Genomic DNA, 27,906 nt, shown 5'->3' with positions numbered 1-27,906 from the left:
GTACGGCCGGTGTCCGATACGGTATCCAGTAAAGTATCGATTCAACGCCGCCTTCAATCCCGATTATTGTTTGCGACAACCGCCAGAATGGCTCCGTGGGACGACTTTGACTCCATATTCTACTTCGACAAGAACTTCACCTACGATGGCAAGGTCATTGAGCAGATCCTCGCCAATCGTCGAGCTCTAGAGAACCAGTTGTTCGCCGACAGACTCTTAAGACTCGCCGGAGTCAAAGCAGGTACGAACAGAGCTCAACCATGACCTGGGTCTATCTGGAGAAACATGCTGATCAGAGACGGCGCTTTAAGTGACCAAGCAGTACCCTCCTAGGTCGAACTCAGACCTTCGCACACTTGTCGACCAGATCGTCTCCTCCGCATTGGACATTCATCACAAACAAGCGTTGATCTACTACATTTTGAAGGATTGTCGGGCAGCTAGCGATGCGGCCACGCAGTTCTCGCGACGATGCCATTTGCCTGAGAAATACAGACTCTTTATCGAAGGGCTCTGGAACTTGGACAGGCTTGAGTTCAGGGTATGTCGAAGAGTCGAATCGATTTGTCTAGCGACGTTTGCTAACAAGAGCCCTCATCCAGCGCGCTGTCGAGTACCTGACCGAGCCCTCGATCATTCCCACTTTCCCCGACGAGATCCTCTACGTCCTTACACTTCCACATATTCCCAGACACGACGATAGCCTGGTCATGGCCTACTACCTGACCGTCTCTCCGCCACTGGCCACCGAAGCCGTCCAACGAGCTTTCTTCCAAACGCTCTGCCGGTCTAGCATTACGGAAGCTTTCTTCTTCACTCGCAACCACCAAGAACTCCTACGCCAGGCTTATTTCGAGCTGCTGGTTGAAATCGTTCACGCCACCGAGGCTGGGCAGATCCGCAGCCAACGGGCCATGGAGTTGATCGGGCTTCCTTTTGACGAGCAGGAGGAACAATGGCTGGAGGATACGCTGCTCCGTGGCAGCGCCAAGGGCCTGCACGGCTCCAAAGACACGGTGATGATGCGACGACTTGCGACGGGGAAATTGACCGGACTCTCGCCGGAGCTCGAGTCCCTAAGTGGGAAGAAGATCGACGGGGTGAACTGGGATGTCTTGAAAAAAAGCATGAAACACGCGTAGGGGGTCTTTCTTGAATTTTTGGTGATATTCGGCCCTCGCGGTCATGATTTCAATAGCCCTGGAAACGGTCTGGAGAATAGGAGTTTTGTGTTCGGAATCATGTACTTTTACTCGACGGACCCAAGTCATAATAGTAAACTAAAACAAAATCCGATTAGTTTTCTCTCAATATATTTCTAGTGGAATAACCTAACCCATCATCCATATCCATCGGATGGAAAGTCAATCATTGATAGATCGTAATTACGATACGCGGCGGGCTTCCGACGAAAGGTATTGATACCGGAAGAACCCCCGGGCGACGGTTTATCGATAATAATGAATTCATCCATCTTTCTTTCATGTCGGGGTGGCTGGTCCAGCGCTACATTGTCGTTGATATTGCTCTTTGAACATGCTCACTGCTGAGCGATAAGCCCCCCTTGTTAGTCTGCACGTGACACTCACTTCTAAAGCCGGTACAATACCTCAGCGCGCGCGCCGCAGGAACGTTGGTACCTTTTCGACTTTAGCTCCTAAACAGGACGACGCCATGGTGGTCTGTACTTTCTACCAGCAGAATCGATGTAGATTCGGAGGTAAGTGTCAATATCAATGTGGTAGCAAGCCCTGCTAATGATCGATCTAGATCGCTGCAAATATGAACATCCGGGCAGATCAGGCTCGGGGAATTCGTTTGCTGCTCTCGCAGGCGGAGGAGGATTTCAACAAGGTACGCCTGCGACTTCCCCGTGGACGTTCCATGCCCCAGGCTCCTGCTCTTTCTATTTTCAACCATGCATTTGTCTGTCAAGAGGAGTGTAAGGCTGCCGCCTGCTCTAGCTCTTCAGCATGTTGTCTTGTGCCCAGTCTACCCTATATTTATGTGGATTTCTTGCATATTATTCCCCAATTTGAGTATCTTGCGTTCCTCTGGAGTATATCGATTGTCTCAATGCCTCATCACTCAGCACGTTTCTGTCCTCTAACTTCTCGCCAAGGCCGCCAAAACCAGGGACAGCAGAATCAACAGACGGCTAAGTCAGTCACTCTCCATTTTGCTCAATCTTTCCTTGACTAACGGGATTTCAGATATGGCTTGACGGTCAGCGATATCAAGATTGACTTGACTGCCGGAAAGGGTCGACCGGAATGGATCTTCTCCTGCTTCGGACCCGGGCGGAACGCCCCAAGGCAGCTATTTGGAGGTCCTCAACGAGAGATGAGCTTTGAGGAACTTCGTCTGCATCATTACGAATTCGCTGCAGCTGGAAATGCGCAAGGCGCTATTCAAGAGGCCCAGAACATGTATGATGAACATGTCAAGCAGATGGAGGTCATCTTAACCGATCTGGACGGTGCCATCAAATACATCATTGATGGCGAGAATGAACACCCAAATCGCATTGATATCTGCGAGGGCAAGACGGCCCTGTCCTTTTCGGGCTTTGGAAACTCGCCATTCGGAAAACCTGAAGAACCTACACCACCCCCCGATCAAGTGTCTGGATTCGCCAAACTAGCACAGCCAGGATTTGGCAAACCATCGGGCTTTGGCCAGCCGTCGTTTGGCCAGCCAGCGTTTGGGCAACCTTCCGCTGCTGGTCAGGCTGCATTCGAGAAGCCGGCCTTTGGACAACCTTCGTTTGGTCAACCTGCGATGGGAGCAACGGGGTTCGCGGTTCCTCAGAACACTGAAAGTCCTTTTGCTCAGATGGCCAATAAATACCAGGGTCAAAATACCGGGTTCGGCCAATCTGCCTCCAGTATTTCGCCGTTTGCACAGATTAACCAACAACCTCAGCCTCAACCCCAATCCCAACCTCAACCTGCGGCGCCTTCAGGTTTTGGCTTCGTCAAGCAACCCGAGCAGCCCGCTCAGCCACCAAATCCATTTGGACAACCTGTGACGGCCCCGTCGTCATTTGGCACTTTGCAACCGCAACCGCAACAACCAGCTCCGATTCAGGCCCAGGCCCCCGCGGTAGGGATGGGGACAGACGCTGGAGCTCGTCCCTTTATCAGGGTTGAAGACCCTAACGAACTGATGCCCATCCCACCTTTGAACGGCCAGACAACTCGGGATCCCGTGACAAATAAACTAAATTCGTGGAAGGGGCAGCCGGTAAAATACTTTGATAACGTGCCGTGCTACCTACATCCCCAGGACCAGAAAACCTGGGCCCGCATATTCTTCCCTGACGGGCCGCCCGACGAGGCAAGCTTGAGAGACGCCTATGGAGAACCAGACGAGTACAACTTCGAGATCTCCGAGCAGTACGAGTTCTTTACGAAGAACGGATACTTTAAAGACGGCATCGTCCCCAGAGTTCCCCCGCAAAGAAGGAACGTGAGCTTTGATTTCTAGCTATGGGGGTTTATTGGGAATCTGCTATTATGAATCGTGTATAATAACTATTGAGCGTTTACAGGAGGTTAAAAGGCGCTTTCCAGTTGAAGACTTATTTTATTAGGACCAGAATGGACGTTATGCCGTGAGCACCAATTCACGTAGACACGAATGTATGAGCCCGTCGAAGAGCTTACGAAGATCAAGGACCAAGTTACTCGTTTTTTAACTTTTTAATTTTTGTGCCAAGTTCTAGCGGGTATCGATGTTGGCTCTGGCAAAGCCCTGAAGCAAATCTACTACATGACTCGAGGAGCACATCGGCGCCGCCCTGGGGAAGGCATGACCCAACCCCATCCTTGTACCGGACTAGAACGATCCCATTTAGGCGGCAATGGTGACCTCAACCTCAACACCGGCCTCGATGTTGATGATGATCTGCTTGACGGTCTCGGTGGGAGCGAGCAGGCTGGAGGGCAAGTCGTTAGCATCCCCCAATGTCACGTCGGGGTAGGAAGGGGTAAAACATACTCGATGAGACGCTTGTGGATGCGCATCTCGTACTTGTCCCAGGTCTTGGAACCCTCACCGTTGGGGGTCTTACGGGTGGAGATGTGCAGGGTCTTGGTGGGCAGACGGACGGGACCCTTGACCTGGAGAGCCTTGGAGCGGGCACGGTCGATGAGCTCCGAGCACACCTTCTCAAGGGCAGCGACCTTGCGGGAGGTGAGGGTGATACGGATCTTGTGGACCTTCTGTAGTGCGATGAAAACAGCCACCGATTAGTATTCACGTCTAACCGCATTGTCTGTCACAGCGACAATTATAATGCAAATAATAGCAAAGGACAAGAACATACGGGGCCCTCGCCGAAATCCTTCTCGGGCTTCTGGAAAGACATCTTGACTGAGGTTGGATGAGACCGGTGGGATTGAGATGGCTAGAGGAGAAAGGTTAGTTCTGCGGGACAGGGAAGAAATTATTGGGAAATTAGGCGGTGGGCAAAAACCATACCACAAACGAGGCTAATTGCCAATCAAGACCTGAACTTCGGGGTTCGGTAAGGTGATGATGGCCGTTCAAAAGACTACAGTTGGATCTGGGACGGAGTGTAAAGGGAGCTCTTTTTTATTTTATTCGATTTAATTTTCGTAAGTGCGCTTAGCGCCGCTTGTGGGCGTGAAAGGCTTGGCGCTCGCCTATCTGGCGCTAACCGCATTGGGAAACCGACGCAGCCTCGACTCATCGTGACACATGATTGATATCCTGGTATATCCTGGTATATCCTGGTATTAATTCCGGTTCCTCTGGCATATTTGCTCTCTGTTCTTCTTTTTTCTGTTGTTCATCTGTTTGTCTGTCACCCTCGTTGTCAACTCACACTGCAGGGCCATGGCAAATTGGCCTCCGCTTGCTCCAGTTCCACCGCCCGAGGTGCAGAGCGCCATCCCGTCCCAAGAGTGGGAGCTCTATATAGATGCTTGGGTCTTGGTACTCGGTCTACGCATAGAGGCGTCGGATGCCCAATTCCGCGACCTCGCACCTAACGATGAATCCGCAGTCTCATTCTTGACTTCATTCTACAGTCAATTATCCGCACCCGGCACGTCTGGTCTTCATGCAGGTACCAAGTCGAAGACGTTACGGAAACTCAGCTTTCTGCTGACGAGACGATATCTACTGGAGCTGTCAACCTCGCCGGCCCAGCTTCTTGAATGGAAGTATCTCGGGGATCTATGTTGTTGCTACCCTTCGAGTGCGGCAGCGAAGAAGCTGCTGTTCGATGTATGGAACAAGCATGAGAACACGATATCGTCCAGTCTGGAGAAGGCCAAGTCGATGATTATCAAGCAGCTCTCTCTTATGAACCCTGCCAAGTCAGCAAGCGTCGTGTCTGACATTCGCTCGCTGACCATCCTGGCGTCTGCGCTTCCTCAGTCCGGTCAGATACTCATGGCCGGTGCGGACTACCTCGATACGTTCTCCGATGCCTATCAAGCGCATAAACGAGAAGATGCTCGTCGAGTCCTCGTCGCGAACATCTACGTTGGCCTGGTGTCTCTGTTGAAAGGTCCTAAGCCCAACCTATCACTACTGCTCGATCAACTCTTCAGCCTGAAAGCCAGCGCCGGCGTGGGCAACCCCCAGACCAGGAAGGAGGCCACGCTTCTCTCCGACGTCATCTGCAGCTCGGATCTGCTCGTCCGACTGGAGCGGTATCTACTCTCGTATCCGCAGAAGCGCGGCCAGGACCTCGTATCCAGTCTGCGCGCATACCAAGCCGACTCAAAAGTCTTCCATCATCGATATCAAAAACAGAAGAGGACCGTCGACAAGGGTAAAGCCCGCGCCTCGGACCTCCCTCGCCCTGAAGATCTCCACATCCACAAGATGTCCCTCGTCACCCAGGTCCAAGATCTCTTCCCCGACTTAGGCTCTGGCTACATCGTGCGTCTCCTCGACGTGTTCGACGACAACCCCGAAATCGTCGTCGCGCACCTCCTCGACGACTCTATCCCGCCTCATCTCCAATCCCTCGACAAATCCGAACAACTCCCCACCACCTCCTCCACCATCCCTCACGACCCTTTCCCACCGCATCCCACGCCCCCCTCAGCCACCCCAGAACCCATGCCCACTCGCAAGAACGTCTTCGACACCGACATCGACCTGGCCGAACTCGCGCGCTCCAACAACGATGACGGCAAACTGCACTTCGGCGGCCTAGACTCCACCCTAACCACCGAAGCCGTGCTCAACGACCGCAGTCACCACGCGGCCAACAAAGCAGCCATCATGTCCGCCCTCGCAACTTTTGACTCAGACGACGACGAACGCGACGACACCTACGACGTCGCCGATGTCGGCGGCACCGTAGACGCCACGACCACCAACGCAGACGCCGACGCCGACGCGCGCAAGACTTCCGAAGACCTCGACATGACGCTCTTCCAGGCCTACAAGGCCAACGCGGCCCTGTTCGCCCGAGACTCTGCTACCCGTCGCTCGCAGCCCCGCGCGTCCCTGAAGCGCGAGACCGGAATGACCGACGAGGCTATCGAGGGCTGGGCCGTGATGCTGTCTCGGGACCCGAAACGACTCGCCCGCCTCGAAGACAAGGTCTCCTTTTCTGGTGGTGGCGGTGGTGGCGGCGTGCTCTCGCAACCGGAACTTCGTCCAACGGCGTACCGGAAACCCGGACCGAAGGGTGACGACGATCTTGACAGCGAGTCGGACGAGCCATCTGGGTCGGGATCCGCTCATAGAGGAAGAGGAGGCGGTTCTAATCCGCGCGGTCGAGGTCGTGGAGGCGGCGGTGGTCGAGGACGAGGAGGAGGCGGGAATCGACGAGGTGGTGGAGGTGGAGGAGGAGCCTCCGGAGACCAGAGCAGTACTTCGAATACAAACGTCTCGCGACAAAGAAAGGAGGAGAATAAATCGAGCCGAGCGAATCATAATCGACGACAGCAGAGAGCGAAGAAGGTAGCTAGGGCGGGGGGCATGGTTGGATGATAATGATGATGTTACATAATTCATTCGTTCGGTGATGATTGTTACGCCCGTCACGATGCCGCATGGCTGTCTACTGTTGCTTCGTTGTGCTGGCCATGCATGTTTATATTCGCTTCTTGAAGCCTGCTTCATCAGTACATAAATAGATTATCTACAGTGTTGATACTTGGACTGGTCTTCTCGGTATTCTGTAAGGTCTTATAGGATAGTACTGTTTGTTTGCTTTGATTGGGTTATATAGCGCCTAAAAGCTTGTAGTATCAAATCGACAATAGATAATTACAAAACCGTTATTTCATAATCAATACTAGGAGCATCGTAAACACATTGACGTGGTAATGCGGATGGTCTAAATCAACAGAATCCGATACCCAAACAAAAGGCCGCCATAAATACAATAGGCAATGAATATTTACAACACCCGAAGTAGGTGAGCTCGTGTGAATATACGCTGGGAGGTCAGGCAGGCAAGGAGGGGGGTAAGACGTCATCTAGAAGGCTAGTGATGGTCCAAAAGGGTGCCCTGGTCGGCGCATGTCTTGCGACATTCTTCGAGAAGACGGAGCTGCTTTGCGACGTCGCCAAGTTTGCCGAGAACTTCTTTGTTGCCGTCGTAGAAGGTGAAGATGGCGTAGGGGATGCCCGTGTCTTTGCAGAACTCCAGGACCAGTTTCTGCGCGCGACGCAGGTTGTGGCGGGGCATACGAGGGTAGAGGTGGTGGATCGCCTGGAACTGCAGACCTCCGTGGAAGAAATCGAGCCAGGTTGGGCAATCCACATCCATGGTGGTGCGCAGCATCTTCTGGGGGAAAGATTCGCTGAGACCCATGTCGGCCGTAGACATGGCGAAATGGGAAAGCGTGATCTGCAGGTGCAACGGAGACGTGACGACATGGGAAACCATGAGGTAGGTCAGGCGGGTACTCCAGTTTGGGAGGGTGCAATAGAGGACACCATAGCCAAACCAATACCAGAAGAAGATCTGACCGGCAAACTCGAACCAGCGGTGCCACCAAGCAGGGCCCCTCTTGGGAGCCTGGCCGGTGAGCAGATACTCCCAGCTCAGACGGTAGAGGTTGAATCGAGCAAGCATCAGAATGGGGTAGTAGAGGTAGTTCTGGTATCTCAGCATCACCTTGGACACGGCATCAAACTTCATGACTCGATCATAATAAGTGCTGCGAAGGCTGTCGAAGAAACGATGCGACACCGCGAAGAAAGGCATATGCTCAATGTCAGGATCATGCTCAGGCTCGTTCGTCACGATGTGATGGACATTGTGACTGCGCTTCCACCAACCCAGGCTGAGACCCCCAATCCAGTCGGCGATGATCATCCCAATCGTAGTATCCACGTGGAAATTGTGGGTGATGCCCATATGACCAGCATCATGAGCAGTGAAGACTAGCTGGTGCCAGAGACACCCCAGGAAGAATGCCGAGCTTGCGTACCATTCCCAGCGCAAAAGGACATAGGCCAAGGTTGCGAAAAGCGTGTAGCGACAGCATTCGACGAAGTACGAGAAATAGTTGCATTGGAATAGACCTTCCGCGTACATCCTATCGTTTAATTCCCGGTATTTCTGCCTGATCGAATCCTGATTTTCCCGGTCGAGAGAGGGATATTTGGCAGTGTCGAATACGATCTCCTCTCGAGTTCGTGCGTCTAGGAAGAAGGGCTTCGATTCATTTTCTTCATTCGGAGGGGTCGAGACCGAGGAATTCGTTGTGGCGGACGTATTCCGGCGGCGCGCCTTTCCATCGACAGCATCGAAGATTGGGGAGGGAGGCATCGAAGTTTCCAGGCCGGAGCTCTCTTCGTCTGTCGAACACGACTCCTCAACATAGGGACGGAACTTTCCGCCATGGATCGGAGGAAGGAAGTTCAACCATGGTCCGTTGATGCGACCGACTTGATATTTCAGCATTTGTCGGCGCGTATCTTCTCCGTGTAGTCTGCATAAGGCGAGGCGAGTCAGCAACCCGAGGATGTTCACGGCCGTCGGAGTCCGCGTAATCACACAAGGTAGCGCGGAGTGTTAAACATACACATTCATCTCATCCGTGGCATCCCTTCCGACCATATGCTTGATGGTCTTCTCACCTCCGGGGTGAAAAGGAAGCCATGAGTCCACTTTTAGCACGCGGTCATCGTAGATGATCATATGCTTGCCCTCTGCAATCTGGCCTTCAATGTATCGTCGCGATAGGATCGTCTCTTTGCGAGCGGTCGACGGCTTAGTGACGGCAGAGGCCATCTTGGACAGAAGAGAGGGACAAAAACAAGACAAGTAAAAGACAGAATCAAAGGTGAGAAAAGGATAAAAGAACGTAGTACAAGAGAGGAAGTAAAAGCAGAGGGAAGAAGAGGAAGCGGGAGAAACGGAAGAACGACGGTTGCCTGAGGTCGCAAGGCGGAGACGGAAGTGGAAACGGTCAACGCTGACGATCATTCCACTTTCCTTCCTCTTTCCCACTTCTCCCGCCGTCTCTGGATCCTATTCTTATTCTTCTATTTTTATTGCCCTTTGCCCACTCGCGATTATTGCTGGAGTCTTGCTGGATCCTCTCCAATCATGTCTGCCGTCGCAACCGAGGTAGTTCCCTTGTGACTCTGACCGCCTCGTTTATGCTCGTTAATTCCCTTGCGTAGGATTCGCTGTCGCCGTTGATCCAAAAATGGCTGGAGTGGGACCAAGTAATATGATTCTATTGACCCATCATTGGTGTCCCAGGGGTTTCATGATTGTGCTAATGCCCGGGCCCAGGATCCTGCCACGCGTGCGGAAATTGAGCAGCTGCGAGATACTGGAGCTGTCAAGGACCTAAAACTACGCCTTCAAGCTCGTATGTTCGTGCCTGGATCCTGATTCGTACCCACTTTGAGGGGGGATACTATTCTCACTCTCCCAACCTCTGTCTATACCTTGTAAACGTCTAATGGAAGCAAACTTTCTCTTTCTGACCAAGTGCCACAGGCATCCAATTCGGAACGGCCGGCCTCCGGGGCCGGATGGCAGCAGGATTCTCGTGCATGAATTCTTTGACGGTTATCCAGGCATCCCAGGGTCTAGCCAGATATCTGAAAGACAAACATGCCGACGTTGCATCTGGCGGTGTGGTCATTGGCCATGATGCTCGGTACAACTCGGCCAAATTCGCTGCTCTGGCGGCGAATGCTTTCATTGCTCTAGAGATCCCCGTTTGGTTCTACCCCCAGCCTTCGGTGACACCATCGGTCCCCTTTGGTGTAACACACTTGCATGCAGCAGCAGGAATTATGATCACTGCAAGTCACGTAGGTCTTCTGTAAGCACTTTGATTCCAACATAGTGACTAACCATTTCGTAGAACCCAGCCCAGGATAACGGTAGGAATCTTCCATATTGCAGGCTCCCAAGTTACCGCTAACGGCTGATGCTCTCTACAGGCTACAAAGTGTTGGTGTCCTTGTCTAATTCAGCTGAAGTTTAACTGACATCACCTAGCTATTTCAAGAATGGGGCTCAGATCAACACCCCCATGGATGTAGAAATCGCCCAATCAATCGAAGAAAATTTGGTCCCTTGGGCTGGTGCCTGGAAGGAACAGCAACCCAGCGAATATCTCCACACTGATGCGTACCAGAGGATCCTGCCAGAATATACAAAGAAAGTCTGGAATTATGCTGTGAGTACCGATTAGTCCATCTGGTTCTTTTCGCTGACACATCCATCGTAGAAATCCACCGTAACCGAATGGGGACCTCCGAGCCCTTTTGTGTATACTCCGTTGCACGGGGTTGGTGGCTTGGTTTTCCCGGATCTGTGTCAGTCTGTGGGAATCAACAATCTCTCCCCCGTAGCAGAACAGATTCAGCCCGATCCAGACTTCCCCACCGTATCATTCCCAAATCCCGAAGAAGCTGGGGCCTTGGACCTTGCCATGCAAACGGCCTATAAGGAGGGGAAATCTCTCATTGTTGCCCATGATCCAGATGCGGACCGGTTTGCGGCAGCTGAGAAAGTCAAGTGGGTCATTATTATCTGATTTCCCCTGTAATATGTTGCTGATTGCTTGTGTGGCACCAGTGGTTCTTGGTTCCCTTTCACGGGAAATCATGTCGGAGTACTCCTGGCATCTCATCTCTTTGAGTCTCTGGAGGGCCGAGAGGATAAGTCCCGTATTGCCGTCCTGAACTCCACAGTCTCCACGGGCATGCTGGAGAAAATGGCAGCAGCCAAAGGTATACGTTTCCAGGAATCATTGACGGGCTTCAAATGGATGGGTAATATCTCGCGGAAGCTTGAGGACGAAGGATACTACGTTCCGTATGCCTTTGAAGAAGCCCTTGGCTACATGTTTTCGGAGGTCTGCTACGACAAGGATGGCATTACTGCCGCAATGGTCTTCCTGTCAGCGGAGGCAAAATGGAGATCCCAGGGGCTCACGCCCTACACAAAATTACAGCAACTCTTCAAGGAGTTTGGTCACTTCGAGACTCTCAACACCTATTTCCGATCTCCCAATCCAGCTACGACGGCTAGCTTGTTCAAAGCCATCAGGGGCGGGCCCTACCAGTCCGAGAAATCTCTAGGGTCATTTAAGATATTGAGATGGCGAGATATGACGGAAGGCTACGATTCGGGGACCCAAGACAACAAACCGACGCTGCCTGTGGACAGTTCCAGTCATATGTTGACCTTGTGGCTTGATCGGGATATCCGGTTCACCATCCGAGCCTCAGGCACAGAGCCCAAAGTAAAGGGTAAGTTGAAGTTTTGATAGTTTCTTTGTCTTCTGGCTGACCATTGCTTCCGTAAACAGTGTACATTGAAAGCTGCGGTGCATCTCGCGAACAGGCCACGGCTGCTGTTTGTGATACTTTCCTGGCCGTGTTGAAGGAATGGATCCAGCCTTCTGCCCCGTCAATGACATATAGCAAACAGCTGCCCACCTCCTCTGGACATGTATACACGGTTCCAGAGTAAGGGCTAGACGGTCATAGATGCGGGTTCCCAGGGTGCCATTGCGTCTGTTATCCTATCAGGACGCGGCCAGAGAGGAAATCACGGGCCAGTTTCTATGACTGTCCGACGCTACTGTGTCATCTATCCTATAAAGAAAAGTCAAAGTGGAGATCTTCTGCCCTCAGTCAGAGCAACCTTTCTCATATTGACGTCTAGATGTCAGGCAAGGATGATGGTACTATGGAGAGCAAACAACATCAGTATGTTGCACAGCATTTACAACCCTTAGAAGCAACGATCAAATCTATTGGATACCAATGTTACGGCTACCGTCAAGATCATGAACAGTTTGCTTTCTTTGCTTTGAATATTTGGTCTCCTGAAGACATATAAACCTGTAGCATCTTCTGTGTTTTTCTCTTTCCCTTTTTCCTCCATCTTACCACTCTGATTCATTGTCCTTTCTACCCCAAGTTCATTCCTTGCATATCAGCTTCGTTTCTTGTCAAGATGAGCAGACATCATCACATCCACCACTATTCCAACCCTGGCTACGTCCAAAATGCCGCCGTTCATATTGACTACGGTGACAACTTCAATGATGACCCTGCCTATCCTCCCCCTGTTGGCAGACCCCGCAATCGGCCCCGGTATTATGAGCAGCCTACGTACCTGTCCAATCTTCTTTATTTTATTACTGACCCATGCTGAATGACAAACCCCTAGACCACCACGGCCACCAATCTACCAACCCCCACCACCCCAGTATGACCCCCGCCACGAGGATGGAGACGACACCTGCTTTTGCTGGTTCCGGCAACAAAATGGGCCCCCGCATCGACCCGCTCGTGTCGCGTTCGAACGTGGCCGCAACGATAGCCCCCATCCATGTCGTCGAGGACGGTCTCGCCGCAGACGCGATGACCGACGGACTCCCTCCCGAGGACCCCACCACGACAGCGACAGCGACAGCGACGGCAACCACAATAGTTGCTGCGTTTGCTGCAGGCAAGTAGCCGCCCAAGGCCAAGGATACCAGTACCAAAGCCAAGGCATCCGTCGACGACCTAGCCATAGCCGTCGACGTGGCCATCACGACCACCGTGACCGCGATCGAGATCGTGACCACCACCACAAAGCCCCAGCGCAGATCCAAATCCAAACCCAAGGCCAAAACCAAGAGCAAACCCAACGACAGGAAATCCACCATCACCACCACCGCGCTCGGAGTCCCCCCTATCGGCCACCTACTCCTGCTCGGAGACGTAGCCGTGGTCGCGATGATCGTGAATATGACCACGATCACGAATGTAACAGGTATCGTCCCCCTTGCGCAGATTTCTCACCCCCTCATCGGCCTTGACAAAAGTCTCATGTTCACGCTCATAGGCATCCGATGTACGGCCCGACTGCGCCGCTTATTGTGATGGACCAGGGCCGTAGGAGGAATAGAAGTTGTTTGTATGATTGATGATGGTTTTGATGAGCTTTCAAGCGTCTAGGGATATGGAATCTGGGGCAGGTCAGCGTGCTAGAGAAATTGTCTTGAATTGTTTAGGTTGGGAGAATGAATGTTGGGATACTTTATTTTATGTTTTCGGGTTTACTTTGATTAGTTTCACTTTTTTGCACACGAAAAAAAGACCAAAAAGGGAAGGACGAAAAGCAGGGAGAGTGAAACAAAATAAGGGAAATTGCACAAGTCTAGTTAGTTTGTTACTCTATCTGGATCGGAGGATTACGTTGTCAGCTTGATAAAGAGACTGCAATGCACGAGAATAAAAAAGAAGTCTGATGGTACAATATTCCTCATTGGGGTCTTTTCCTGGAATATGAATTATAAGCTATCTTTTATTCATAATTCTCAGTACAGAAAAAAAGTTCAGAACCAACAGAGGAAAATATGGGGCGGCAAAACATCGAAAATGCTACAAGGTTTACTAGCGAGGCTAGACTAAAGGGTCGAGAGAGATAGAAGGGTACAGAGGATCGGAGGGAAACAGAAAGGAGGTGAAGGTGCTTAGAAGTGAATGGCCTTGGAGTAGGTGGCCATGGCGGCCTCCTTGAAGGCCTCGGACAGAGTGGGGTGAGCGTGGCACGTCCGGGCGACGTCCTCGCAAGAGGCACCGTACTCAACAGCAAGGGTGGCCTCGGCGATCATCTCACCGGCGTTGGGGCCGATGATGTGCACACCGAGAATGCGGTCGGTCTCGGCATCGGCGATGAACTTGACCTGACCCTCAGTGTCGAGGTTGGTCTTGGCACGAGAGTTGGCGCTGAAGGGGAAGGTACCGACGCGGTACTTGACGCCGGAAGCCTTGACCTCGGCCTCGTTCTGGCCAACCCAGGCGACTTCGGGGTGGGTGTACATGACGCTGGGGATGCAGGCGTAGTTGACGTGGCCGTAGCCCTTCTTGATGTACTCGACGGCGGCAACGGCCTCCTCCTCAGCCTTGTGGGCCAGCATGGGTCCGAAAGTGCAGTCACCGATCACACGGATGTTGGAGACCTTGGTGCGGTACTCCTGGTCGATCACCAAACGGCCCCGGTCGTCCTTCTCGATTCCAACGTTCTCCAGGCCCAGACCCTCGGTGAAGGGACGGCGACCGATAGCGACCAGGACGACGTCGGCGTCGAGGGTCTCCTCCTTGCCGCCCTTGGCGGACTCAACGCTGAGGCTGACGGTAGCGCCGCTGTCGTCACCCTTGGTAACCTTGGTGCCGGTCTTGAACTTGATGCCCTGCTTGCCGAGGATCTTCTGGGCCTGCTTGGCGATGTCGGCATCCATACCAGGACCACCGATCTGGTTCAAGAATTCGACGACGGTGACTTCGGATCCGAGACGCGACCAAACGGAAGCCTGTTAAACCCAATTAGTGATCCGTATCGATTGTCGCGGCTATCTTCATAGCACTTGTCCAAAAAGGGCAAACTTACCATCTCCAGACCGATGATACCACCACCGATGACAACCATCTTCTTGGGGACCTCCTGCAGAGAGAGAGCGCCGGTGCTGGTGATGATGCGCTTCTCGTCGATGTTCAGGCCGGGAAAAGGAGTGGCCTCAGAACCGGTGGCAATGAGGATGTTCTTTCCGCGGAGGGTCTGCTCACCACCCTCGAGCAGGTTGACCTTGACGGTGTTCTGGTCGACCAGCGCACCGGTACCCTTGACGTAGTCGACGTTGTTCTTCTTGAACAGGAACTCGATACCCTTGGTGAGACCGTCGACGGAGGTGTCCTTGGCCTTCATCATCTGCTCGAGGTTCAACTTGACATCACCGACCTCGATACCGCGCTTTTTCGTGTCGTGGAGGACCTGGTGGTAGAGATGCGAGTTGTTGAGCAGAGATTTCGAGGGGATACAGCCGACGTTCAAGCAGGTGCCTCCGAGGCGGCCACGCTTCTCGATACAGGCAGTCTGTTGATGACCGAAAGAAATTTGTTAGTCGCCCCAAAAATAATGATTCAAACGAAAATCCTGGCCACGCCGGGGGGAAGCGGAATTGAGAGCGCACCTTCAGGCCTTCCTGACCAGCCTTGATGGCAGCAACGTAACCAGCGACACCACCACCAATGATAACAACATCGTGCTCACCTATCGCACAAAACCACCTATGGATTAGCAACGGCTCAGGTTCCGAGGGAGAAGGGCGCGACGCCCGGGTGCGTCCGAGGACATTAGCGACGGGCGAGGGGATCACGTACCCGATTCCGAGGCGTAGCCACGTTTCGAGCGTCCGAGGAAAGCGAGAGTAGGGGCAGCGACGAAGTTAGAGGGGGTGCGAGCAGTGCGGAGGGCAGCCCGCGGCGTAGCCCGGGGCAGAAGAGTCCGGAACATGATGAAAAGCACACGAGGGGAGAAAAAAGAAGAGATAAGGTAGTAGAAGTAGATCAGACAAGCAAACCCCCGAATCAGACAATCAAGGAGGGGAGGGGATGCAGCAATGGAGGGTATCAGTGGATAAGAGCTGGAGCAGTATAAGGGAAGAAGAAGGGAAGTTGGGACGAGAAAGCTTTCTTGAGGTTTGCCAGCAAAAGCTGCCGGCCCGGTATCCTTACCGTATTCCGCCCCGGTACCGATTACCTCAGCGGTATAGCGTCGGGTCAACTCGGCTATCGCGATCTCTCCTTTCCTGCCCTTTCCTATCTGTTCCTTGCCCTTGTTTCCCTTATGTCTGTCCCTCCTGCCGACTTGTTGACTGCGGTCCGGGGAGTCGAGGGACACAATACAGCTCTCTGTCCTGCTCGCGGATCTCCTGCAGACCATTCTCCGATCTGGCAGCGCTGAGCCGCATCTCCGACCATCGTTACCGGTATTGACAATAACTAGTTAGTTACTGCTGAGTCCGCTTTGTCAGCCGAGTGGACCGTTCATTCTCGTCGGAAGGGGAAATACCTCATCCTCAACCAAAAGGGTAATCCGCGACCCTCCTCCATGGCCGGGGACGTGCGGCAGGCATGGACTGGCCATCATGATTCCCCTCGCTCCCAGTCCGCGTAGGGACCATCGCTGAACCCCAAGGCCCAGACTCACCGTCTTTCGGTATCCGCGGGTAACGTTGGCCTTGACGTAATACCAGCCGTGGCTATCGTCGGAGCTGCTTCCTGGGCATTCCGTTGGTCGGCTGCCCTTCCCCGCCAGATCACTATGACCGGACTGAAACAAATATGATCAATAATCAGAGAGGTCACAACGTGCGGTCAATATCATTAGACACAATATGCCGTGTTGATCAACACCCACAAGGAGTATGCTGTGAAACCGCCAAAGATCTCCGTGAGAAAGCCTCACTCCCGGGACAGTTGAGTGAGAGAGGAAGAAAGAGAGGATGAAAGAGAGAGATGAAAGAAGAGAAAAAGACTGAGAAAAAGAGTTGACACTCGCACTAGCGGTCTTCGTTGGCTGTTGCGATATACTTTTATGAACATACGCTTACATTACGAGTAGGGGGAAACCTTAGGTCTGCATGAACTTGATTACGGGTTGCCCCTAACACTCTCCTTGGTCTCTAGGTACTACAATTCATAAGTTGTAGGATGATGAACTGCCACGGCAGGATTTCCTTCTTTTCCCTCTCGCTGTGGCTCCATTAGAGTAGATGAGATGAGTACTTTGAAACATTAGCGCTGCAAGCATAGGAAGGAGATGCCCTTACCTTGCCATCGGGGCCGTTTCTCTGGAGTCCGTCGCAAGCCCGTTTACGATCATTCGACTGGACTCGGCTCAGCGTCCGAACCACCGCTAGGGAATGTATCAAGATATCTGATATCAGGTGTATGGGAGAAGGACTGGCTGGGTTCACTTAGACATGTATGTGAGAAGCTGGTCCTCCGCCATTGCAGCTGCTTCCTCGCTTCGACGATGAGCAAATGTTTCTCCGAATTCATCGTAAACTTGGGCCAGGGTCAAGACAAGCATGCTGTCTAGTCGGATTCGACACAGCCTCACTCTTGTCCGAGCTTCCAAGAACTTTATCTGTACAGTATAGGACCTCATCTGCCCCAAGATTCATTAGCGTCCTTCAATAGTTAAAGCACAGATTAAACTTACCAAGCAATGCCGTGTTGATATAATCAGGGTCTTGGCTCGATACCCAGTCATAATCCGCATCTTCCTTCAGGTGAAAGGCGTCCTGAAGATCGTCTTGGTGCCAGCTCCAAATGCATTTGTCGCCGGAACCAGAGCCGGAACCACGGCTTTCGCAGCGCGATCAGTCTCTTGACGCTCCTTCTCTGTCACGTTCTCTTTACCCATTAGTGCAAGACATTTATCCACTTAGAATAAATCCCATTTGTGAGTCAGCTTGGCCATGTCTGACAGGCGTTTGTGGCGGATCTTTCTTAACTGGCCTCTGATAGGGGAAGAAGACATAGTGACGAACTGTGTTGAATGGGCAGTCTGCTTCTGTTGAAAGGAGGGGAGAGGTGAATCCACTATTGCAGAAGAGAGAATGTCTGAGAGAAGAGGGAAAAAGAGGGAAAGCAGTAGAAAAGGTAGGACCGCATCGTTTGGGAAAGTGATGGTGCTCATTAAGAACATATCATTCCTTTGTCACCAGTGTAACTAATGAGAATCTACAGAATGATCGTCTTTGATAAGAGGACTCTAGAGAGAGAGACTAGTTCACGAGCAGCTCCAAAAGTTGATACCTTTCATATAATACAACTGTGTTTCTTAATCTACCCAGTCTTCGCTGGAGTAATTGATATGCCGAGCTCACGGCAGCTGTCAGTGCTGCTGCTTTCTTTCTTTCTTTCTTTCCTTCCTTCTTTCTTTTTTTGCCCGGGTGCTACAGGATATCAGGTCGTCGTCATTCTACCATCATGTAACCTGAAAATTCCCAACTAGCGTAGCTCCATAAAGACCGCTAGAAAATGGTTCCAATATTTTACTAGGGCAATTTATTAAAGGAAGTAGTTCTATGAGAGTCGAACGATGATTAAATTGAAGCTATCGAGGACGCAAGATATTTGGATACTAATGTCCTCTTGAAAGGTTCCCACATCCTTTTGTCGTGACCTGGGCCGAGATCGAATATCCAACTCTCCTCCTGAGGTCTCATAGCGAAGGTTTTCACTGTCCAATACAAATGCCATATTACGGCCCCATCGCGTTGTGGGATGAAATTGATTCGGGTAAATGTAGGCCTGCGGCGGTCGACGACAAATCCAGGACACAACTCAATGACTCCAAAGGAAGATATTGGGGGCTCTTGGATCAACATCCATCTCCAGCTGGCCTCTTCGCGTCGAAATATCTCTTCATCTACAGAGTAAACCTTGCACATGTAAGGACTAGGGCCCGTTCTCTTCAGTAGTTGAGGCCACAGGTGTCTCTCCAAGAGTGGGTTTCGAATGCGTTTCTTGCTGTTATGGGGCCCCTCCATCACTGGCTAAAAAAAAAAAAAAAAAAGGGGGGGGGGGTTCTTTGGGGAGCGCTGGAGGCCTAGGTTAGCTCATGCCAGTGGTGGCATACTCGCTGAGCAGATACGAGCAAAGTGCCTATATCAGTCGATAAGAGAATTTGCTCTAGCAGTTCTGTAATTAGAAAAATACTATGCGGTCCTTCTTGATTCATCTTCGCGATAGATACTAGGTGGACAAGACAGGACATAGATTATTGATGAGACGTAGTGAGTGTTGGTAGTGCGGACAATTGCGGAAGTCTTCCAAATAGGCAGCGAGGTAAAGTGACTCACAGATATGAAGTGAGTATGACCGCATACACCCAGCCAGCCAATATCGCTACTGACTGACATTTCATTTGGCTTTTTGGTTTTCTCCTTGCAGAAAACCAACATAATTCACTTCTTCATGCGGGTCTCTTAGATTTCTTCTCACGCGGAAATTGCAATTATCATCAGATTCGAGACAGTCCAAGTGCAAATCTCGTTAGCCATGCCGGCGCTGGTAAGGCCAAGGCTAATGCACAACGAGAGGAAGAAGAAGGAAAGCCTGGGATGGCTGACCCAGATACTGCAGGACGCATCCCTTCATCTTCCCCGTAATAGCGCACTTTCTTCTTTCTCTGATCTTCTGGATTGAAATGTCTTGGAAGAATGGTAGGGCTGGCTATGTTCGTCTCGTCTCGTTCCTGTCTTCTTCTCCTGTATAGTGTCGGAAAGGGCATCCGCTCCACAGAAATATACTTCCGCACCTCCTCTCGCTAGACCTACCAACGCTACTTTGAACTTATCTTTTCACGAACCGACAGGTTGCTCTAACATTTCAGATGATATAGCAAGCTAAATCCTATCTATCAGGTCTATAATAATTTATAACTGCAGGAAAAGGTGTACCCCCACATTATGACGACTTCCCGAAGAAGACCGACTGCAGATCCAACTTTTCCCGAATCCTCCCACCCGGAATGTAACCATATTCGACCAACGTGGGGCTGCCCGATGCGATGCTTCACGATGTTCCCCCGCGTGAGTCACCCTGCCTTCTGCACTCATAACCTGATACTTGATCGGAATCCAGTCGCACCCAACAGGAACCTGCAAGATGCCGTTCTGGAGTCTTGGACACATAGCTCGGAGGGAATTCATACCCCGCGGGCCCGGTCCAGAACTAATGAACTATACGGTGTACGGAGTATGCAGCCTCGGCCTGGGCCGATCATCGTGTGCCCACTTCCCAGCCAAGTCGGCCATGGGCCGATGTTACCCCTTGAGTAGAGTCTAGAGTCTAGTATCCAGTCTCATGTAATAACTTCCACCCCACGAAAGCCACCCCCCAATTTCTCCGCGTTCTCGGTCCTGTCCATTTTCGGTCATTTACTCGACGTCGGCGTCCGGGGAGAGGAAGAGGTGGGGGTGGATATAAGGATAGCAGGGCCCTGATTTTGTCGACAGGGTCGTAAGGCACTTTTACTCTTTCTTCTCATTTACCTATAGCTGCTGACCCATTGCCCTGCCCTGCCCTGCTCCGCGCAGCGCAACCCTCCCACCATCGCCATGTGCGACCAAATCCCAAAATGGAACGTGGTCCACAAACTCGAGAAAAAGAAGCTCCTGATCGGCATCAACAGCGTCGCGGCACTCTCAATCCTCTTCTTCGGCTATGACCAGGGCATGATGGCCGGCGTGAACAACTCCAAAGACTACATCGAGCTGATGGGGTTTGGCTACACCGAGATGGTGGACGGACACCCGTCCCCCGTCGTCACGAATAGTCTGCTGCAAGGGGGCATCGTGTCGGTGTATTATCTGGGCACGCTGTGTGGCGCCTTCCTGGGGGGCTGGACCGGGGATCGCGTGGGGAGAATCAGGACCATCGCGGCGGGTGCGGTGTGGGCGACGCTGGGGGCTGCGTTGCAGTGTTCGGCGCAGAATCATAATTGGATGATTTGCTGTGGGTGTTTCCCTATCTAGGCCCTGACGGATGGATGGATGGATGGACAAGTGGAATGGTTGGCTGATGAGAAGAATGCACGTCTAGCTCGATTCATCAATGGAATTGGAACGGGGATCCTAAACGCCATCGTGCCTGTGTGGGCGACCGAGACGGCCGAACATACCTCCCGGGGGCAATTCATTGCGATTGAATTCACCTTGAACATTTTTGGCGTCGTGTTGGCGTACTGGCTGGAATTGTAGGTGCAGGACTGATTTTGGTCCGATGAGAGGATACAATTCTGACAGTACACTCGCAGTGGTCTCTCGTTCATCGATAACGGCAATTCCCCCTTCCGATGGCGATTCCCCATCGCTTTCCAGATCATCTTCCTTATCTTGCTTTTTGTGGTTGTGTGGTTCTTCCCCGAATCGCCCCGGTGGCTCGTCAAGGTCGGTCGCGAGCAAGAAGCACGGTATATTCTCGGTCGACTGCGCGGGAGCAGCGACGAGGATGTCGTTCGCGCGGAGGCCGAATTCCGGGATATTCAGAGCGTCGCCGAGATGGAACGCTCGATGAACCATAGCACGTCCTACCTGGCGATGTTGTTCGGGTATAAGACGGGTAAACTGCATCTCGGCCGTCGGGTGCAGCTGGTCGTTTGGTTGCAGATCATGCAGGAGTGGGTTGGGATTGCTGGAGTGACTGTTTGTAAGTGGGATCGAGGTAGCGTGCTATATGCCTTGAGGCAATCCTGACATGATGGGAACAGATGCGCCGACGATCTTCAGTATTGCGGGGTTCGATTCGATGAAGAGTCAATGGATTAGTGGATTGAATAACGTGTTCTACATGGTGCGTTCCCCTGGATTTCTAGGTACTCTTCTGTGTGTATGTAAAGCTGACGAGACAGTTCGCCACTCTCATCTGCGTCTTCACGCTCGATCGCATCGGCCGTCGCTGGACGCTCTACTGGGGTTCTACGGCGCAAGGCATCGCCATGTTCCTGGCAGGAGGATTCTCACGACTGGCCATCAACGCGCGAAACGCAGGGAATACCCCTCGCGCGGACTCGTTCGGCGCGGCGGCAGCCTCAATGGTGTTCATCTTCACCTCGGTATTCGGGGCTACATGGTTAACAGGTAGGAGCCTCACCCATCAAATGGACACAAACAGGACCTCAACTCTAACGAGAATACACAGTACCCTGGATCTATCCAGCGGAAATCTATCCCTTGGCTGTACGGGCACGCGGCAACGCCTGGGGCGTGGTAGGCTGGAGTATCGGTAACGGATGGCTGGTACGTCCCCCCTTCTCATCAAACTTATGAACTATACACCGAACCCAACTAACCCACTGAAATATACAGACCCTCCTCTGCCCGGTGATGTTCGAGTCCATCGGCGAAAAAACCCTCTACGTCTTCGCCGCCAGCAACGTGATCACCATCCCGATGGTGTGGGCACTCTATCCCGAAAGCAACCAGCGCACGCTGGAAGACATGGACCTGCTGTTCGCGGCGGAGACGCCGTGGGTGTGGGATGCGGAGCGCACCTTTGCGCGCCTGAAGGCGGAGAACCCGGGGTTTGTGGATGCGGCGAGTCGCAAGAATAGTGTCTTGGATGCGGAGGTGGGGATGGTGCATGAGGAGGTTGCTGTTCCTGCTAGGTAGCATAGGATACCTATGCGGGACTGTGGAGGACTGGGTATTAGTCTTTGGGTAGGCATTTGGCTCGGTATGGTATCAGGTCCATATGTAGATCAGGAACTGTACCTATTGCACCTAGAATTAGATCCAACCAAAATAAACATAAATATAACCAGAACTCCATCAAAAGACTTCCACAAACCCGAATTAATCTACATACCACCCAGCCCAAGAAACCCAACTCATCCACCCCCCCCCCAAAAAAAGAGGATAAAAAATCACCCCACAAAATCAACAAAACACTCCCCTTGGGCGCTCGGTCCTTTCCCCTTCTTCCCTCCGACCAACCAATCCCCATCCCCTCCGAACTTTACCCCCTCCGCCTCCAAAATCTCTCTCTTCCGCTGCAAATTCCTCCCCCCACTACTCGGCCCGTCACCCATGTATCCACCCAACGTGCCGTCCGACGCGAGGACCCGATGACAGGGAACGTCAGGAGCGAACGGATTCGTGCGCATCGCGGTGCCGACGGCGCGGGCGCTGCCTTTGGATGAGGTTTCCTTGGGTTTAGGGTTGGGTTTGATAGTGGTAGTGGAGGTGCTGCCCATGTACCTGGCTAGCGCGGCGTAGGTGGTCCAGCGGCCTCGGGGGATGGAGAGTAGGACGAGGTAGATGCGGCGGCGGAAGGGAGATAGGGTGGGGTGGGATTTTATGCGGTGGATGGAGCGGGTGGTCGTGCTGGATTTGGGGTCTTGGGGTTGTTGTAATGGTCGTTGGAGTTGATGTTGAGATGGGGAGAGGGAGGGAGATATTGAAGGGGGTGTCATTTTGGATGGACAGTAGGTTATCTGACTTTAGATATTAGATTTGGGTTTGTTTTTCTTGGACTTAGGGTAGTGGATTGAGTGCCTAAGGCTCCAAGGAAGTCGCTGTATGAGTATATTGAGAGTGTGGATATATGCTTACCTGATCAATCAATAATTCAATATTGTGATTGAGAGTGGAGCAAGAGAGATAGATGGAAGAGATGAGATGAGATCCGATCCGATCTCTACCTTAAAAACCAAATCCCAGCCCTGGTCTTGTCCCAGAAGTGACCAATCAGAACCCATACCCGACAGTATCCATCGGGTTCCTGCGACGGAAGTAACAAATCAAGCTCCCTGACCTAGCGTACCTGGTCGTACTTGCAAAGTGGACATACACAGTAATCATAAGTTTAACAGGAATTATGCATAGCCTAGGCTAGACTACTCCGTAGAATTTCTAGCCTCTCTGATCTCCGCGGAGTCACTGCCCGACCCGTCCGATCCTTTTATTTCTCCACATGACGTCAGGGGGGACAAACACCGCCTCACACTGCCTTCGTGCTAACGCTAGCGCCGTTTTTCGTTCCCGATTACCCGATACTTTTTCTTTGGATAGTTAGTTAGTTAGTTAGTCAATCCATGAATTAATTATGTAATTAATTTCCAGGGAACAAAAAAAGAAAGTTGTCGATCATTGAGATTGATTATATCATAGACGGAGTACACAGTGTACATGTACATCGATAACCATAAAAATAACAACAACAACATAGAAGAAGACCAAGGAAATTATATAATAAAATAATCATAGATATATTGCGCATGAGTCCAATAGATTAATCGGATCGATTGGATGAAATGGTAGAGTAAACGGAATAGACAACGCCATTCCGATCTACCCAGGATCAATCATCAACAGAGGAAGAGGAAGAGAAAGAGGAAGAAGGGCAGAGAAAACCGTGCTGTACAACCGGAGAAGGGGGAAAAAGAAAAAGAAAAGAGAACAAAATGCATCAAATAAAATCAACCAACTCCGTCTCTCAAACGCCGCATCCCACCCATCATTCGTGTCAAAGAAACATAACATCACATGAATTATAACCATGAAGCATGAAGTCGTGGCACGTAGCACCAACATCAAATCAACGTCAACATCCCCAGAAAGAAGAGAAAGGAAAGGCAAAGGAAACTAAAACAACATGACACATGGTAAAACATAAAGCATAAAGCATAAAGAGAAAGAGAAGCTAAGTCGAAACCTTCATTCCCTTCCTCACGGCTCGTCGCTTCGGCACATCCCAATGGTGGTACGACCGCAAGTGCTCGATGAGGTGGTCTCGTCGCGGGAACCCATTGCCGGCTTTGCGCAGACACTCCTCCACCGGACAGTCCTGGAAGACGGGGTTGTGGACGCTGGTCTGGTGGCGCTTGAGGTCGGCCGGGCGCGTGAAGGCGCGGCCGCAGTCGCAGGAGAACGGCTTGGTGCCGGAGCTGGAGGGGGAGGTGGGAATAGGGCTGGAGCAGGCGCTGGGGCTGGTGTGGAAGTCTGTGGGGATGGACATCGGCATTTGCATGGACACAGTGGGTGCGGGCATGGGTCTATTGAGGAGGGGTTTGTTAGTGATGCGTTGGAGGTGAGGTGATAGGTGTCGATGGGAACTTACTTGGGCTCGTCCATGAGGTATTGTTGTTGTAGGTCGAGGTCGAGGTCCGTTTCCAGGTCCATGTCTACCTCGTCGGCATCCGTGATCAGAACCTTCTCCACGGGCGGCATTGCGCCGGCCGACGCGACCGCTGCAGAGACAGGAGCTGCGGCGGCGCTCCAGACGCAGTGAGACTGCATGGGCGCAAAGTATGTGGCATTGTTCGTTTGCATCGCCTGGGCAGAGTAGGCGAGTGGGGGAGTGGTGTAATCGCAGGTACTGAAGGCGGGGGAGTTGTATGACGATGCGCTGAAGGAGGACGCATACGACGGCGCATATGGCGGTGACGAGGTGGGCTGGAAGGGCAGCTCGAAGTCGGAAGTGGGAGGGTAGCTAGCATAGTAGAAGGGCATGGTCGATTGGATCGAGTCTTCGCTGCTGGTCGAGTACGAGGGTTCCATGGGAGGGCATGACGGGGGATTGGGGCTCTAGAAGGAGGGCGTTAGTAATTTTTTTTTTTCTAGAACATAATTTACGTGGTTCCAATTTAATTGGATTTAAATTAGAGTATACGCGCATGGGGAATTGGGGTGGTGGTGGTGTACCATTGAATACTGCTGCTGCGCGAACATGATGGGCGAAGGAGAGACGGGCGAGGCAGAACAAAGGAAAGAAGCCAAGTCGAGCCGAGTTAAGTCAAGTCAGGTCAGATGAAGTCAAAAGGAAAGACAATTCCAAAAGAAGATTGGTCGAGGATCCGAGAGAGTGAAGTCACGTAAAATCCTAAGATTTTCTTTCGCAGTCAAAGACCGAGGGACTGACGGGGTTTTATAAGTTGAGCACAGCATGCATGGACTACCATCTTCAAGCAGACTACGTCGCACATGCAGGAGAAAAGAAAACAGAGCCGACTAACAGGCCTTCTCCAGGCTCCACAAGTCAGCCTAGACTAAACTAGACTAGTGGCTCCCTGTGGGTTTGGCTGTCAAACACGAACATCTCCGGACTTTCTGAGCCGTGAGCAGTGCTTCCTTTCCCCGCGACCGTCACCTGAGCATGGCGTGCAGGCAGCGACGAGGAAAGCTAGATCTGCGGATCTCTGGAATAATAATAAAAAATACTGAGAAATAAAATCAAATCAAAGAGGAAATCAACACTATTGCAGCCAAGGGTCAAGGTCAATCCGGAAGCACAGCCCCGGTCGGGGCACAGGTGATTGGTGGTGGGAGGGGCGTGGAAGTGATGCGGATCCCCGACTAAAAGGAAAAGGAAGGCCGCTAGAAAAGGGATCGAAGTCATCGAACTTTCTTAGTCTTCGTTCGGCCCTTCTAGCGCCTCGTGATTGGGGCAGCGGTGCAGGGGGTCCCTGCACACACGGGAAGGGGATCCCTCTTCCCTCGTCATCGTCATAGGGGGACTCCGTTGCACTTGCGGCTCGAACGATGATCTGATCAGTCACTCCCACTCTTGACTCTCGAGTCCTCGACCCTCGTTCGCCTTATGATCGTGCACCTCTCTTATTCGTGGATCGTCTAAGGGGGCGATGGTTGGACCCCCCTCGGAGACCTCCGACGGGGAGGAGATAAGGGGGAAGGGGTTCGTAATTCGTGTAGTCGCATTACTTTGGTGTTCACCCTGGAGACCATCCTCTCGTATCTCTGCCCTCTGGCACTCTGCACTGAAGTCTGGGGAACGCAACTCCGGACGGATCAGGTGTTCAGGTCCCGGGATGATCCCCCTTCGCTTCTTCTTCCCCGGTTGGTCCTTGACCATCTCCTCCCAGCTGCTCTTCAGGGTTAGTTTTTCAACGTCCAATCCACCTGTGCGTTGGCAACCATTCCCAATTCCCCCTAAGCCCCCCTGCTGATTTGGCCCTAGAAGGACGGAAGAACAAAAAGAACAACGAAAAATTGTCCGACCGACCAACTGCTTGGCAAAGACAGCGCTCGGCACGTTTTCCGGCCGGTTTCGTCAACGATCCGCAGCGAATGACGGGCTGATTCGACAATTGACAGCCTTGTGGTTTTTTAGTCCCTGCCCAGTGCCCAAAGTACGGTGGACCCCAGGCCGGTGAGGTGCTGTGCGCTGGCTGGCTGGCGGGTCGGTGGATTTTTCCTTTTTCCAAGTTCCAAGCCAATGTACCCTACTAACTCAGGGTTCTTCCTCTCTTTCTCCTCGGGTCGGTCGGCCGTTCGGCCGTTCGGTCGGCCCAGTTGGTGACCGTCTGGGTCGTCTGGGGTTCTGCTGGTGCCACCGTCAGTGTCCACCGCAGTTACCCATCCATAGCGCACAGCCTCTCTGCAAGATCTATTCATCATCATGATGCCGCTGATGATGATTATTACCGAGACGGTAGATAAACAAGGTCGTCGTCAACCCATCCCCAAAGAGAGTAAAGTTATGTGAGGGAAATAAAAAAATGACGCATGCCAGGGTTTGCCCTTCGTCAGTGAGGCGAGCGGGCTAAATCAACCTGGAGGCAGGCAGGCAGGCAGGCAGGCAGGGCAGGGTTAACGAGAAAAAGCAAAGAAAGAAACGCAACGGGGAGACTTGATTCAGTATGATTGATCGAGATCCAGGGCAGGAGGTAACCCGGTGACCTGGTCGTTTTAGTGTTAATCTAATTCCGGTCGGGCTGGGAGGGACCGGTTTCTTTGGATTCAATGGAGTGATTATTGTCCTGGACTTGGCTGGGCCCTGTCTAATTAATGCCTCGCTCATCATCATCATTCCTTCTCATTAATTATATGTTCTACGATTGCTGCAAGGATAGCTAGCGATGGCGCTTGTCAGGGAGCAAAAAACAAAAAGATAAGTTGTCCGAAGCAGGGTTCGAACCTGCGATTTATTGTGATACTTTGATGTAAGCTGTTATTTGTTAGTGAGAATCATAGTGAGGGAATTTATCAGGAGGACTAACACAATCGTCATGACCACTAGACCATTCGGACGGAACCATGTGGATCCTAGGTCGACAGGGCATCTATAGTAAAATTTTATCTTCCCTATTGACATACATTCACTGAAGAGGTG

The 27,906-nt window shown here is 52.0% G+C and overlaps 10 protein-coding genes across 10 annotated transcripts; 4 read left to right on the top strand and 6 right to left on the bottom strand.

Annotated features, from left to right (window-relative positions):
* Positions 1–87: 87 nt before the first annotated feature.
* On the top strand, positions 88–3,489 carry KD926_000654 (uncharacterized protein; the record flags this gene model as incomplete). The annotated part of the gene is made up of 5 exons (XM_053104459.1): positions 88–241; positions 312–541; positions 603–1,100; positions 1,771–2,162; positions 2,214–3,489. 5 exons carry the CDS (start codon positions 88–90, stop codon positions 3,487–3,489), a joined length of 2,550 nt encoding a protein of 849 aa, XP_052952273.1.
* Positions 3,490–3,855: 366 nt separating this feature from the next.
* On the bottom strand, positions 3,856–4,372 carry S10a (40S ribosomal protein uS10; the record flags this gene model as incomplete). The annotated part of the gene is made up of 3 exons (XM_053104458.1): positions 3,856–3,940; positions 4,003–4,226; positions 4,331–4,372. 3 exons carry the CDS (start codon positions 4,370–4,372, stop codon positions 3,856–3,858), a joined length of 351 nt encoding a protein of 116 aa, XP_052952272.1.
* A 491-nt stretch (positions 4,373–4,863) lies between these two features.
* Positions 4,864–6,984, top strand: KD926_000652 (ASCC2 family CUE domain-containing protein; the record flags this gene model as incomplete). Its single annotated transcript, XM_053104456.1, has 1 exon — positions 4,864–6,984. The coding sequence occupies one exon, from the start codon at positions 4,864–4,866 to the stop codon at positions 6,982–6,984; it is 2,121 nt and encodes a 706-aa protein (XP_052952271.1).
* A 499-nt stretch (positions 6,985–7,483) lies between these two features.
* On the bottom strand, positions 7,484–9,241 carry KD926_000651 (fatty acid desaturase; the record flags this gene model as incomplete). The annotated part of the gene is made up of 2 exons (XM_053104455.1): positions 7,484–8,939; positions 9,033–9,241. 2 exons carry the CDS (start codon positions 9,239–9,241, stop codon positions 7,484–7,486), a joined length of 1,665 nt encoding a protein of 554 aa, XP_052952270.1.
* Positions 9,242–9,662: 421 nt separating this feature from the next.
* KD926_000650 (phosphoribomutase PRM15) lies at positions 9,663–13,359 on the top strand (the record flags this gene model as incomplete). Its single annotated transcript, XM_053104454.1, has 12 exons — positions 9,663–9,671; positions 9,752–9,830; positions 9,962–10,281; positions 10,335–10,353; positions 10,414–10,423; positions 10,472–10,652; positions 10,704–10,993; positions 11,054–11,730; positions 11,790–11,949; positions 12,149–12,192; positions 12,659–12,929; positions 12,972–13,359. 12 exons carry the CDS (start codon positions 9,663–9,665, stop codon positions 13,357–13,359), a joined length of 2,448 nt encoding a protein of 815 aa, XP_052952269.1.
* A 593-nt stretch (positions 13,360–13,952) lies between these two features.
* On the bottom strand, positions 13,953–16,201 carry KD926_000649 (dihydrolipoyl dehydrogenase; the record flags this gene model as incomplete). Its single annotated transcript, XM_053104453.1, has 4 exons — positions 13,953–14,792; positions 14,870–15,352; positions 15,450–15,529; positions 15,640–16,201. 4 exons carry the CDS (start codon positions 16,199–16,201, stop codon positions 13,953–13,955), a joined length of 1,965 nt encoding a protein of 654 aa, XP_052952268.1.
* A 4,192-nt stretch (positions 16,202–20,393) lies between these two features.
* On the top strand, positions 20,394–22,445 carry KD926_000648 (putative MFS monosaccharide transporter; the record flags this gene model as incomplete). The annotated part of the gene is made up of 7 exons (XM_053104452.1): positions 20,394–20,790; positions 20,842–21,031; positions 21,092–21,483; positions 21,545–21,627; positions 21,686–21,914; positions 21,976–22,073; positions 22,143–22,445. 7 exons carry the CDS (start codon positions 20,394–20,396, stop codon positions 22,443–22,445), a joined length of 1,692 nt encoding a protein of 563 aa, XP_052952267.1.
* A 254-nt stretch (positions 22,446–22,699) lies between these two features.
* On the bottom strand, positions 22,700–23,248 carry KD926_000647 (MGMT family protein; the record flags this gene model as incomplete). Its single annotated transcript, XM_053104451.1, has 1 exon — positions 22,700–23,248. One exon carries the CDS (start codon positions 23,246–23,248, stop codon positions 22,700–22,702), a length of 549 nt encoding a protein of 182 aa, XP_052952266.1.
* A 1,229-nt stretch (positions 23,249–24,477) lies between these two features.
* KD926_000646 (uncharacterized protein) lies at positions 24,478–25,334 on the bottom strand (the record flags this gene model as incomplete). The annotated part of the gene is made up of 2 exons (XM_053104450.1): positions 24,478–24,829; positions 24,895–25,334. The coding sequence occupies 2 exons, from the start codon at positions 25,332–25,334 to the stop codon at positions 24,478–24,480; spliced, it is 792 nt and encodes a 263-aa protein (XP_052952265.1).
* Positions 25,335–26,328: 994 nt separating this feature from the next.
* On the bottom strand, positions 26,329–27,194 carry KD926_000645 (uncharacterized protein; the record flags this gene model as incomplete). Its single annotated transcript, XM_053104449.1, has 2 exons — positions 26,329–26,656; positions 27,025–27,194. The coding sequence occupies 2 exons, from the start codon at positions 27,192–27,194 to the stop codon at positions 26,329–26,331; spliced, it is 498 nt and encodes a 165-aa protein (XP_052952264.1).
* Positions 27,195–27,906: the final 712 nt, after the last annotated feature.

The sequence above is a fragment of the Aspergillus affinis genome (genome assembly GCF_023601865.1).
Source record: "Aspergillus affinis strain CMG 70 chromosome Unknown NODE_112_length_118489_cov_85_125139, whole genome shotgun sequence".
Taxonomy (NCBI): domain Eukaryota; kingdom Fungi; phylum Ascomycota; class Eurotiomycetes; order Eurotiales; family Aspergillaceae; genus Aspergillus; species Aspergillus affinis.
The sequence above is the reverse complement of the archived record's forward strand: the minus strand, read 5'-3'. Positions and strand labels throughout refer to the sequence as shown.